General features: G+C 38.6%; 1 protein-coding gene across 1 annotated transcript in view; it reads right to left on the bottom strand.

Moving 5' to 3' along the window:
* The window catches only part of LOC124594485 (sphingomyelin phosphodiesterase-like), a 155,955-nt gene that overhangs the window by 60,802 nt on the left and 80,219 nt on the right, over window positions 1–14,934 (bottom strand). The window contains exon 4 of the mRNA XM_047132861.1: window positions 643–810. Within this exon, the coding sequence (XP_046988817.1) occupies window positions 643–810 (168 nt within the window). The remainder of the gene's footprint in view (window positions 1–642; window positions 811–14,934) is intronic.

The following is a 14,934-nucleotide window of genomic DNA, read 5'->3' as shown; positions in this document are numbered from 1 at the left end:
TCCGTACTACAGTCTTACAGAATTCTTGGATACTTGTAACATAGAAATTGAGTTTTAAGTTTATGATTCCAATACTGTACAATTGATTAATGTAACATAAATAATTTGTACTTGTAATGTATACACTCATGAATGTAGTGACTTCTTATGTATCTTGACTTAATTGTAATGCCTATTTCACTGCATGTGATCAACGGCAGATAAGAATTTGAATCTGAATCTATTTCCTGTATTAATAAGCTTAACTTTAATCAAGAAGTCTGTTATCTGGCATATGCTTTTGAAAGAAAAAAGCTACAAAATCTTTTCAAAACTACCATGGCCTCTCAAAGCTGGGGAAATGGAAGATCAAAGCCAAGAATGTTATATGCTTTGTAGGCTGTCCATACCATCATGTTTCTTATGAGATACGTAGTGTATCAAAAAGTCAAGATCTGAGCAATGATTTCAATAAGTGGGCTACTTTTGTTCACAGTACTATATCATGATAAAGGACCTCAGAACAAAATTGGGATTCCTCAAAAACTGAAATGAATGACTATATGCGATAGTAACTTTTTGGAATATTCGTTATACATTCTCTCCCAATGATCTGTTAAGAATAGTATATCTTATAATGCAGTACAGAATACTGAAACATACCACTGGATCTGACGGTGGAACATACTGTGGTTTCTCACCCAGATCAATATCAACTGTCCATTCATATGAAGGGTCAGTCTCTGCACATTCTAAGTCCTGCAGAAGAACACTACATATCTGCTTCGCTGTCAGAGTTGGTTTGTTATCAACTATGTACACCACTGTATCCTGTAAAATAAAGTAAATATTATAAGCTGTTGTGCCACATTATAGAATATGGTTTATCAGTGTACAAGCCATGCTGAAAGCAGTGCCTCCAATGTCTTTATGTGAAATCTCTTAAAGCTTTTTAAATAAAGCAAATATTATTAATGTTCTGCATCTCTATTCTTCATATCTACATACTTATTTGTCAAGATAGTCACTATGGTTGCAAACACATTTCTCCCAAGGATAGACCAGTTTGTTGGCAAGAATGGTTTACTTTGTTGATGTTGATGGAGCCAAAACCTCACCTCTGCTTGCACCACTTCATCATTATCAATGTGAAGTCCTCCAAGGTGTTCTTTAAATTTTGAAAACAGATGAAAATTGAATGAGGCCAAGTTGGGACTAAGTGCCGGATTGTTGCAGATGTTGCAACACTTGTGTATGGTCTGGCATTGTCTTGGTGAAGGAGAGTGTGCTCCATGTGTGGATGAACTTGTGGCGCCGATGAGGTCGACACCAGTATTGATCTAAGTATCATCTTTGAACTAAGCTAAACATTATCTTTGTGCAGTTCCGCCATTCAGCTCTGTGTGAGCCTTGCTTGTGTAAAGAGGTGAATAAATGAACTACTGTAAAATGGGAGTGTTGTTTGGTGAAACTGGCCTGAACTTCCTCCTCAAACTCTTCAAATTCAAAACACTATTGCAGCAGAAGGTTTCTCACATGCCGACACAGTTACATTACAAACCAACATGTTACACACTACAATTCAGAGACCTCTAGTGGCAGATGGCTGCAAGTGTGAGGTCATGAAGAATAAAATGTAGAATGTTAATAATGCTTATCTGATTTAAGAAGCTTAAGATTTGTGATACAAAAAGTTCAGAGGCATTACTTCTCAGCATGTCACTGTAGATCACAATACTAGTAATAAAAACAGATCACTGTAGTAATAATGGAAAGAAAAACATTTAAGACTAGAATGCTGTTTACCTACTAATAAACAGTCTTCTATACAGTTACTGGTTTTTGTTGCCCACAGTGATCTCTAAAATATGAACTTTTGTAATCAGCAACAAGCACAAAATCCACAAATTATGGGAAAAATTCAGTTCATTCCTGCAGCTGTATCTATCTTGAAATGCACTCTAGAGTGCATAGTGGAGATAGATGATAGTTGTATAAATGCTGTTCACACCCTGTCCAAAGTCGTGGGACAAAATAATCAACACATATGTCTTTACCCTGTACAGAATGAAATTAATCTTTTCAGTTGCAACTTTCATCTGGCTACCTTTCAGACCCCCTGATATTTTTAATGAACTTAGTGTTGATGGTCCTCTTTCTACTTTCCTGGTTCCCATAATGATGGTGGGTGCAGATGTTCCTAGATTCAGTGACACTTGCTATCCCACAACTGAGCTGGTGTGATCAGTACAATTGTGTCTGTATGCATTATTGCAGACTGTTATTAACTTTATGTGTCACTAAGATTGAGTTTCCTGGAGCTTCCTCAATATATGATACAGAAATGGCTGTTATCCCACTTGCACTCATATTACCTTAATATATTCATGGTGATGCTTAACCCTACACATTACATACAACCTAAAATTATATTTCACAAACCACTATGAAGAGTATGGCAAAGGGTACTTTCCATTGTACCAGTTGTTAGAGCTCCTCCCCATTCAAGAAATGTACTAAGTGTAGAAAGTACTGTAGAGTACTGTTCCTCTTGAAACATATTGTGTTGGCTTAAAGAGTAAGCTTTTGTCTGTGTGTCCTGAAATGGGAGCCACCACTATCAAAACATGCAACTTCATCATCATCTCAAACACTGAAATGATATTCTTCACGGGAAAAGATGTTCTATGACTACTTGTGTTACTAATCTCGGTCCTGGTATGTTTCACTTGATGAATGGCAATCCAACAGTGAGGCAATCTGTATTTTATTTATTTATTTATTTAATTTTATCCATCTTTCAGCATTAACATACAATTTATGTTGTCAGAAGACTTACAGCTTTTTGTATATAATGTTTTACGTAGCAAAATATTGCATGGTAAAAATATAGCAGTGTTGTACCCTATTAGCTTATAACTGCCTCTAAACCCATATCTATACGTAAAAGTAAGCCTTAATTTATAAGCATTAACATGCAATTGATGTCATCAGAAGAATTATAGCTATTTGTACATTATGTTACATAGAACAAATTATTACATGGTAAAAATGTAGCAGTTTTGTACCCTATTAGCCAAATTATTACATGGTAAAAATGTGGCAGTTTTGTACCCTATTAGCTTATAGCTGCCTCTATAGCTTTGCCCTTGATGTAAAGCTAATGTTCAGATTTCTGTTGCAATGTAATGACAGCTAAATTGAGAGGTAGTAACAATAAGCACAATGCATTTTGGACCCTTAGGACCCATATTCAGGTTCTAGACATATTATACACTTAAGCCACACTGTCTAGGGGAACACTGCATCCATCTAGAAACTAAAAACTATTGTTATGCATTTTAACCACAGGTCACACAAATGTCTACCTTGCGGATACTCAGCTCCCAGCTGCTGAGCATGCTCTACAGCATGATTCAAAGTACCTGAGTACTTGCTTCAACACACAAGCTATTTGAGTACTCTCACCTGACACTAGTCTTCCAGAATGAACTTCAGTGATAAGAACTTGCCCTCCACCACATCCTTGTGTCCTAATGCCCCCCTGTCCTTAATTCATAAAATGACTCTTTTTCTCTCTCTCATAATTCTTCATTGCACCATTTGCGGAGGGGCAGGTTATGATTTCTCGTCGTCATACTGTTCAAATTAAATGTCCACCTACCTCAATACAGCTTCTGCTCAATGACCCTTCTCTCTGGAAGCGTAGATACTTACTAGACAGCAAAAAAGCAGCATCGAAGAAAAGTCACCTAATATCTATCCTGCAAAGTCTGCGTAGCTCTAGTAGCAATTCAGTTCCTGTAATATTATTTAACATAATTTTGGGTGATAATGTGGTGCTTTTTGATTGAAATTCATGTCCTAAATTCTGAAGACAATGTTTTTTATTGCTTTTGCCATGCATAGATCTATCTATCAAGTCCACATTTAGCGAATTACTCAACTATGCCACACGAAGTTCTCAGACAGACAACAAATTACACATGCAAGGCAGCCAGAAATCTACACAAGTTTGATCAATTCATGTTTACGATCTCACAGTCTCTGATTCACCACTATTTGCGAGTTCTACATTTGGTCTCTTTCAGTGTTCTTCTATAACAGAAGTTCACGCCAAATATTCCATAAATGATTACAGAATATGCCACTTGGAATTTCCACTGTGGCTGAAAGTTCACAGGCTTGTAACTTTCTACAAAACAATCCAAAAACTCCAAACTTTCATCAAACTGTCCATATTGCAACAGCTTTCATTGCAACTAGTTTTAAACATGTGGAACTCAATACTTCTTCATCTTAGACATAATGAGAACTGAGACATTTAGCATGACCTCTTGCGTCCGATAGCTGGCGAGCGACTATCCCAATGCCTCCCCACACTCTGGATAACTAAGTTTCAGTGCATGGGCACTGCTGGATCCTGATTGGCTGGTCAGTCTGACAGACCAATCAGAATGATCCTTCAAGATCATTCTCGTGGCAAAACTCACCTAAGCCAATCACAATTCAGAAAAGCATTTGCGTCATTCCAAAACGCAAATATTAATATAATGTTTAATAGAAAAGATCGAAATGAAAAATAATCTTGAAATTAATTTAGAAACTCATTACCCTGCAAACCGATATTCTGGCTGCCTTCGTACAAAAGCAATCACACCTTGACATACGTCATCAGCAACGTGGGTACAGTACAGATTTCATTGCGATCTGATTGCATACCGTATTTACTCGAATCTAAGCCGCACTTTTTTTCCAGTTTTTGTAATCCAAAAAACCACCTACGACTTAGAATCGAGTGCAAAGCAAGCGGAAGTTCTGAAAAATGTTGGTGGGTGCCGCCACAACTAACTTCTGCCGTCGAATATATGTAGCGCTACATAGGCATGCTTTGTAGGCCCAAAGATAAATACTGGCACCAAACCCGCTGCGTCATTAAAAAAAATAAAAAAATAAATAAAAAAATAAAAGTGGAAGACGAGCTTTTTTCTCCGCCCCGAGTTTCGACCACTGCATTTTCGTACATTATCCAACGAAGTAAATACAAATTCCGTATTGTTCATCTTCGAATGTAGCAGCAGCATTTCAATGTACTACGAAAATCCGACTGGCAAGACTGGGATGTTTGTCAATATGGCCAACTCTACATTCTGGATTTTTTCCTACCTGTGAGAAGAGAACGTTACTAATAGGAACTTTTATGAATTTTGAATCACATGCAGTATTCTCTTCACCATAAGAATAATACAAATATAAACATTTTACCACGTATTGTTTCGTGTTTGCTGCTATCTCATTTAAATCCTGTCTGCCTAATAAGCTACGAAACTAGAGTGAGACAACAGCAAACGCGGAAGAATATGCATATCATGCCATCTTTATATTCGTATTATTCTTATGCCTAGTAGTGATACAGTCAGAAATGAAGCATGGCAATTGACAACATTTTTAAATCTAAGATGACTCTAATTTCTGTGCAGAATATAACGTACTAAAGAGGCGCCTCCAAAGACTTTCAAACGGAGAAAATTTTTCGCTAAACTGTCGTTCAGAACATCTATCATACGCAGTCTATTATTTGGTTCTTGTTAATCATTACCAAAGAAAGCAGCAGTGTAAGTAACAACAAATACCAGTCTCTTGCCATTGTTTCGCTAATGAGACGATTCCTCTTTTTTTTTTTTTTTTTTTTTTTAAGTTATAAGCGATGGTAGCGCACACAAAAGGAAGCCATGCCACGAGCGGCGACAGGCCGTAAACACGCACTATCAGAATACAACAAACAATGCATGACACAGTACAGTAATGCATTTTCAGCTTAGAGTGACGTAAACACCTATAACAAAGAAGACGGTGCTTATCAGATCAAAGAAAAATAAGCAATCAATTCAAACCAGACAAAGCACGTGAAAAAGGAATCGTACCCGTATAAATTAGGACGGAGCGCCTGACGCATAGCAATGGCTACCTGGCAAAGCGTAACTGCTAAGCTTACGACTCGAACCAAACTACTGTAGCTGTATCATCATTCATTCGATCTAAATTGTGTCTCATATTACAATGGACCAACTTTGTTTCGATTTGGAGATGTGGCCTAAAACTTTTGTCTCCCCTTGAATTTCGAGTCTCAAATTTCAGGTGCGGCTTAGATTCGGGAAAATTTTTTTTCCTCGATTTCGAGTCTCATTTTTCAGGTGCGGCTTAGATTTGAGTGTGGCTTAGATTCGAGTAAATACGGTAATGCTTTACATAGAGTAATATTGAATTTTAATGTATGTCCCACACACACACTCTCACTCATTCCCATATATTCACACAACAGCATAATAAACAGATATTAATTTTTCCTGAATTTCATACTACAAAATGAAATGTAATTAAAGTTTTGAAAATAAAAATCCAAACTAATTGATTTAATATATCGAGAACTCCATTAATGATTTCAAATGATAACAGAAGACAAACTGTAACTGTTCCTAACTGAATTTTTCCACCCTGAGTGTCGGTTTGGTGGATTTTAGGTAATTTTCTGAATCTCCGAAACTATAATAGGTACAAGTTTGAAATTTGGATGAGATCTTCTTCTGAATAACAAAAAATGGTATACCAAGTTTGAAAATAATTGTTTAATATTTAATATGTTTTATTTAGATTTGTAGAGGGTTTGAATATACAGTTGTTCTAAGTGACACAGTAGCCCGTTCTCATGCTGGTTCATAGCAACAGATGTGCTATGAGTCATCACTAAGACATAAGTTTGCAACCTCCTTACATTCACTGGGCTCCATGTCTAGGTATCTTACTGCAATAAATGTTATCCTGTAATAACTTGTGATGTGACACATTCATTTCTTTGCCCACTAATCTAACTTTGCATCTCACTCTGTCCTCATCAGCTGGCACAGTGTTTACCAATGTGTGATCATTGACCTCTCTGACATCCTTCTTCATTTTTATATACCATTGTGCAGACTGAAAGTGGATCTCTCTTATCCTGGGATCCAAGGGACCTGCCCTTCCTTTTAACCTTTCCAAATATATCCATCTCTTCTCCTCAAGATAGGAACTATTAGTTCTGAAAGTTAAGAAGTGTATACTTACTTTTATGTATCTACTGGAAGTACTACACGTTTCACCTCCTGAAGGTAAGGAATGGACAGAAATCCTGTCTACAATTTGTTAAACGGTATGACTTATCAGTTTTGACTTCTGCAGCTAGTATTTCAATGGAACTGCATGATGTAGTGGCTGCAGTTCTGGCTCACAGGTGACTACTGTTGTCTAGGCTAAGCAAGGGACCAATTGTTGCTGGAACTGTTCGGTAGTCAATGGTTTTGATATCATCAACTCACTCTTGCAACTGCTGAACTTTGACTCCTGAAGTAGCAGTGATGGTCACATTGACGGCTGGCTGCAGTAAATGTGGTAAGCATAATATCTTACAATGGCAATAAAAGGTTGTGATGCTAACAGTGGTGAACAACTTGCACTGTTTTTGTGGGTAATTATCCTGCACTGTATGATCACAAACATATGGACTTCAGGAATGTGCTTGCAATGGATGTGTGGTAGAAGATCAAAGACACAATTCTTACTATTGTAGTGTGTAGTTTTACAATATTCAGGCTACAGTAATAGCTGTTTTTAGTAGTAAAATAGTTCAGTATCAACCTATTTTAAAAGCTAGAGTGTAGGTTCCTTTCTCAGTTGTAATCATTAGTTTATAGGCTCAGAGAAATATTTACAAAATATATCTTGTACTTGAAACCCTTCAGTAATGGAGAACCCTCCTGCTCAAGGCAAAGGTGCAAAACTCTGTGAGAAAATGACTTCTGAATAAAGTTAATAAAAACGCAAGTAATAAACAAAGTTATGTTGCAGCAGTTGTGAGCAGTTTTGACAAAATATGCAGACATTATCTGATGGCATTTACAGCTGTTGGTCACTTCCAGCTGCCATGGCAGGAAGCTGCAGCAAAATGCCACCTTTAGCAAGCTATCATCATATGCTGATAGAAGTGGGTTAAAGATAATCTTAATTGGGGCATGCACATTGAAAAAGTCTGTAAGAAATTAAGCACTACATACTACTTAATGAGAATATTAGAGGGGTGTTGCAACAAAGATTCTCTGAAAACTGTGTATTATGCCTACACATACTCACAGCTGAAATATTGGAATTATTTTCTGGGGTAACTCTTCTCTTAGCAAAAAGTTCTTTAGATGACAAAAAATAATTATAAGAATAATGGAAGGTGTAAAATGGAGCAAAAGCTGTAGATGACTCTTTAAAAAGCTAGAAATCCTCCCACTTCCATGTATATATGTGTATGAGATAACCATGTTTTTGAAAAAATATTCAATGGAAAATCCCACTCTCTTCCATAAAAATGAAACTATCCACTACTATAACACCACACAAAAATGAAACTCATTTAGAGCCCACCAGCACCACCATGAATAAAAAAGGAATCCTGCATTATGGGAAAGTTATTTATAATAAACTTTCCCCACAAATTATATCAATAAATGACCTGGCAAATTTCAAGTCAACTGCTAAGGCATATTTAACTCATCACTGCTTCTATAGCCTCCAGAAGTTCCTTCAGGAAGTTCACTAATGATTTGTGTGTTTGCCTTAGTGATGTATCACATGAATGTTACTAGAACTTTAATGATTTAGCATGTAAATGTTGCTGTAATACAAATATTAATCTGCCAGTACAGTACATGCTCTGTCTGCTTTAAAATATCTACTCTTTATTTTTGTACAATATTTGCAACTCAGTGATCATTTAATGTAGAAATAACGAAATTAATGCAAATTTAATATTATATTTTATTATATGTTGACTTGTCTTACATCAGAATGTACTATTTGTGTGCTATATGATTACCAGGACCAATAAAGACTCTACTCTACTCTGATCATAGAATGAAGGCTTTCATGACCAGATGACATAGCTGCTGGTAAACCTTTCAGGATGTGAAGTCGTGGTCCAATAAACTTTTCTGCTCCTGACTTTCCATCCAGGACTGCGCAGGATATCTTCAGAGGCACTCCTCTGCTGAGTCTTACCGACTAACTCAGCGGAGGAGCACCTCCGAAGATGTCCAGCGCAGTCCTGAATGAAATGTGAGGAATGGAAAAGTTTCTTGGCCCATGACCTCACATCCTAAAAGGTTTACCAGCAGCTATCTACTCTACTCTACTCTACTCTAAACATAGATGTAAGGAAACTTGGGGTAACAGGAGAAATATTGAACTTGCTAGATGAAAGAAGGAAGTGCAAAAATATTTAGGGAAAGACAGAAATACAGTAGCACAAGCTGCTTAGGAATGAAATAAATATGATGTGCAGGAAATCCAAGGTGAAATGGCTGCAGGAAAGATTTGATGATACTGGAAAAGGAATGGTCATTGGAAGACCTGATTCATCTTACATAAAAGTCAAAACATCCTTTGGTGAAATTAAAAGTTAGGGTGTCAACATCAGGAAAGGAACAGGAATTCCACAGTTAAACAAAGAAGAGAGAACAGATATGTGGAAAGAGTCTGTATGAGGGGAAGGAATAGTCTAGTGGCATGATTGAAGAAGTTGATATGGAAGATCCAGTATTAGAGTCAGAGTTCAACAGAGCTTTGGAAGACCTGTTATTCTCTGGTGGCTGCCAGATGACATCCCTTGGTATGGTGGGATTTCACCAGTTGTATAATCAGTAGGTGGGGCCATTTGACAAAACTGATAGTGACTGCTGCCTCAAGAGGGCACTTAGCCAATGGAACTACATTGACACACCTTGCATGGATACAAATCAAGTGTTGGATGACATCAGGTTTTGCAGAGAGCCAAAGGGCAAGCAGTCATTACAGCCGCTGACAGACGAACAACCAGATCGAGTGTACTCATCTGCATGATAATATAACCACTGCCACTGGGCCTTCGCAGTCAGTCTGTGCTCAGTCAGTCTATGCTAATCCCACAGTCAGTACAGTGATTTCACAGGAGTTGATGGTTGGAGTCCACACCAAGAAGCCCATAATGCTTCTTTTGCCACAGGCTCTGTCATAAAGCTGAGGTGTGTTTACAAAAGCTGGGCCACAGTGGTACTTTCACTGGTACAGATGTTTTTGAGCGATTTGCCTCCTCAGGTTTGGAAAACTGATTTTTATACTGCTGATTTTGAAAATAAGGTGTATCATACTCAGTAGCACATCATAATGGTGATGCTGCTCAAGGTGTTTGTTCCACTGTAAATTCTGTTTTGGTGGTTCTTTTTATTATCTTATTTCATTTCATTGTACAGGGATATGACTTGCATGTAAAGACAACTTCTATTATTAGATTGTGGATGACTATTTTTGAGCTTAGGTTTCCTCTGACTTTTGCATGTTAATTTGATTTGTATTTTGGGGGGCAAAAGTATATGTGTCCAGGGATTTCCTTTTGTAACTTTTTGCTTGTTTGGGTGTTGAATATGGATACACATAACCATCCCACAAGTAACACATGGTGCAACAAGTTAGAAAGCAACATCAAACAAGGAGAGGTTTTAGTTTCTCTGCTAAAGATCATAGAGAACATGATCTTGAGTTAGTCCTAGGTTACAAAAAAAAAGTGATCATTTTGCCAAGCCAGATTTTAGCAATGCTGCCACAATTCTAAATTTGGAAAGTGTGCAACTGGCTTTCCACACCAAGCCTGAGGATCAAAATGCAGGCCAGAATTCCAGTGTAGGGGTGAAGTCACAGCTGAGTCTGCAATTAGTCTTGTTGCCAGTAATTAGTTAAGTATGGGAAGGCTAATGCAAGTTTTGATGAAGGAACATGAAGAATACAATGAAATATTATATGCAGACATTGCAAAATTCAGACAAGGACCCAAAAATATCACAAGATTTAGGGGAAAAAATTAATGAAAAGCTAAATGATCTTGCTCTGAAAACTTGAACCAGGGTTGTAGCTGAACTTGAGACCCTCAATTTGAGCTAGTGGAGCAGAGCCTCTGCATCATAGAAGTGGAGCAGATGCACATTAGTGAAGAGATTAAATATGAGAGGCATGGCTTGTTGGGAATTTCCACGCATTAGAAGAGCAGTACCAGTGCAAGCAAGTGGAGTTGTTCATTGTCAAAAAGCTGGGGTACAGTGTCCCAAGTCCATTAAGGGCCATGCAGCAGAGAGTATCCAGGTGATTCACTTACTTGAATAGGAGGTTGAGCGTATAAAGGTAACTAGTCTCGATGAGACTCAGCAACAGAAGGATGAGGTCGTTGAGCTTGCAGAAAAAGTAGGGAGCTTTTCTGTCAGCGAAAGTAGTGACAAGACGACAATGATCACTGTCATTGATATCAAAGAGGTGCGCTCTCTGTTGAAATCTCAGCAGGGACATATGAGTAAGCAAGAGGCACAGAGATATAACATACAAACTGCAAAAAATGTGTGACTCACCTTGGGGCCCCCCTCAGGTGTCATACTGAAGTGAGTGCAAGTGCCAGAAAAAATAGGCACGATAGTGTGGACCCAGAGTCTGGCCACGATGAGGAGAGCAAAATAGGAATCATTGCAAACAGTCTCATGGGGAGGAAATGCAAGAATTCAGTTTCAAGCACTTCCTCTTGGTGAGGAAGTTCGAAGTATTCAGAAACTCTTGCAGCATGATCTAGCCCAGGTCCTAGCTGGAACAGTTTCAGTTTTCTCTCCCTTCTGCCTGGCTGAGTGCACAATGAATACTTGAGCAGTTGTCTTGAAAGTGAACCCACCATATGAATGAATTAGCAGTGTGATATGGCAATTAAGTAATGATTTTCAACAAGCTTGTCTGTCAGTCTATTAGTTCAAGGTGGCACATGATCATGTGAAGCACAGCAGTATTGTGTAACTGAACTTGAACCAGTCCAGCTTCTCATGCCCCACATGATTATTTAAATGCATGTTTTATTGCAACTAGTTCCTGTATGACCCATACAGGCCAGTGGAGTTATCCATGTCTGTACTACAAAGCTGCCTACACACTTGTGCCACATCATCCTCACAGAGAGGTGCAAGGTTGATATAGAAACATTTAAGATGTTGCTGCTAGAACTTGAATACGACACAGGTGAGTGTGCGCCAAACAGTGCACAAGGCTGTTACAGGCCACAGCTGCAAGTGGGCCAGACAATACAGAGGGTTGCTGCAAGTTCCCCCTCCTGCCCCCCCCCTCCCCCCTTTGCTGATGGACAGCCCTCTGATTAAGCTGGACAAGGCTTCTTGCTGTGGCGATGACAGTGAGTGGTGAGCTGTCAGCCATGTGGACACACCCGCCAGATTTTGGTGAACTAGGGTTGATGAAACTGAGTTTCGGTGAGACAGCTGGGGAGTGCATGTAAATGGTTGTGACAGGTCATTGGCATAACTATCAAGTATTCCAGGTAGTGCAGGAACATGGACTGGTCACTTGTGCTTGTAACAAGACAAAGACACAAGACTCACTATCGCTTGAGATGTGTGAAATCAACCCAAATTGGTTGTGACATCCAACATGATTGGTGCTCCAAGGGGGCATACCATTACATGACACAAGTCATCTCATGCACCAAATCTGTGAGAGATCATCGGGAAGTGCCATCACATTTGGCCAGCTGACTGATGTTATATGAGAGTGCACCTTGGTCAATGTTGTCTCTTGTTAAGGGGGCACACAGAAGAGACATAACATGCCAGCCTTGCACAGGAATAACAAAACGACCATCAGCACTCCACACTGGGATGCTGATGATGCATGGAGACACTCAGCCATGACTACCACCATGTACCATGTCAATGAGGTACACAGGATGATACAGGCCACTTTGAGAGGGTTTCCTGGGACTGAGGCAGTGAGGTTATGCATCACAGATGGGGACAGTATGACTCCCACTGATACCTGTGACAATGATCCTCCATCCCCCCCCCCTCCCCCTCACCATCCTGCTTTTGTACCATATGATAGTGGATCTACTGTGTGTGTCAGAATACAATGTCTGAGCACTTGTTTACAGTATGATGTACAAACTTGCATGTGTTTATGTGTTTCTTTCAGTGAGACTGAAAAGAAAGAGAGAGAGAGGGAGACAGAGGCATACAGATACAGGGTGCACATTAATAAAACCAACAAACTGCAGGGATGGATTCCTGAGTGGAAATGGAGGAAACAAGGTCCTATGAACAATTGTCTTGAAATGCATCGTTTCCACAGTAGATGGTGCTGACAAATGGCAGTTCCCACAACTATGTGCCATGTGTTCCTTGTATGTTGCAGATTGTGTGATTGATGCAGCATATTGTAAGCACCAGAATGGTCTGATATTCAGCCAAGCAGATGGAAACAGTCAAGAGACAGCATGGCTATACTGAAACAAGTACTCTCATAGACACCAGCCACATCAAACAACATTTCCAGCCCTTTTTGGGTATTTGTGTGATCACGGTTCCTTTCAGATAGACGAACATGCAGGGAGCTAGTGGACAGTACATACTCCAGATTTGGAGGACTGAGTTCTACAGGATATCAAGACAAACTCTGGTACAAGTTCAAGGCAAGAGGCCTGCCGATATGGTGTAAGCCAATGTACAGCCCCTACTATCCTTATCACCTGTAATCCTATGGAGGCCACTTTAAACATCTGTTGTGATGTGAATGCAATGCAGCTCTGTACTGTGTTCTGGGACAATTTGTTGTCATTGCACACACACCATCCATTTCTGACACATGTTTGCAGCACCTTTTTTCCTCCATTTATAGTCAGGAATCTATCCCTGCAGTTTGTCAGTTTTATTAATGTTCATCCCGTATATTGTTTCTTTTAATGAATCCTGTTTCTATCAACATTTTGTTCATTTTCTGAACTTTTGGGTCAGTCCAGGGAGGATATTCATGTTGTTAGCGTGTTTCATTTATAAATTTGTGCACAGTTGTGCTGTGAATATTCATTAAAGAAATTTTTTGTGAGAAGGAATGCTCTGACAACAAACTTTTGGTAGGTATTTCTGTAACATTGTCTGTGTTCTCATTTTGGTGATGCCATACATTGTACTCCATGATTAGGGGCTAATTTTTATTTGCTTTATTTATGGTTCCTTTTTTTCTCTCTTTTTCCACGTTTAATAATGTTCTTTATTCTTAGTTATTAATGTGTTAGTGTATTTTGTCTTATGGTTTAAGGTTTATTATACTTATATTTTTTAAATCTCTTTTGCTGTGGCACTTTAGCTTACATCCCAGGTTTATTTCATGATTTATTTGGAGGTAGGATTTTCATCTTTTTTTTATTTATTCAGGGACTTGCTTTGCTCCACTGTAGCTTTGGTATGTGGAAGTGTAACATACCTTGAGATACTTAGTTTATGTTTGAAAATGAACAGAGAAAGTACAGTGCCAAAATTCCCACATATAAACCACACAATTAGATTCATCCCAACAATTGATATAGAAATTTCAAACCTAATAAAGAAACTAAAAGTCAGACAGTCATCTGGCTTAAATGGTGTTACATCATACCTCATAAAGGAATGCAGGGAAGCTATATCCTGCTACTAGTACCTGTAAGTGTGAGTACACCAAGTGTAGTGTCACCACACACGTGTACTTAAATCAACTGCCAACTGTATCAGCACAGGCCAGCCACTAGAGGCCATCTGTAGGAAGCCTGCACAATGCATGGTCTCTGCCACACCGTGTACTGGTGACTCACACCAGCACAGAGCAGGGCAGACTCACCCTCACTATGTTATTTTAATTTGTACTACTCACGTCAGTTGTTCTGTGTATTACTTATGTTGCAATGTACGAGGGCTATCCACAAAGTACATTACATTTTGGAATTAAAAATAAATAAAGTATTGGAAATTTTTTTAATTATATACAGATGAAAGCCACACTTAAATACTACTTTTCTACATAGTTTCCATTTAAATTAAGGCACTTATCATAGCA

The sequence above is a fragment of the Schistocerca americana genome, chromosome 2 (assembly GCF_021461395.2).
Source record: "Schistocerca americana isolate TAMUIC-IGC-003095 chromosome 2, iqSchAmer2.1, whole genome shotgun sequence".
Taxonomy (NCBI): domain Eukaryota; kingdom Metazoa; phylum Arthropoda; class Insecta; order Orthoptera; family Acrididae; genus Schistocerca; species Schistocerca americana.
The sequence above is the reverse complement of the archived record's forward strand: the minus strand, read 5'-3'. Positions and strand labels throughout refer to the sequence as shown.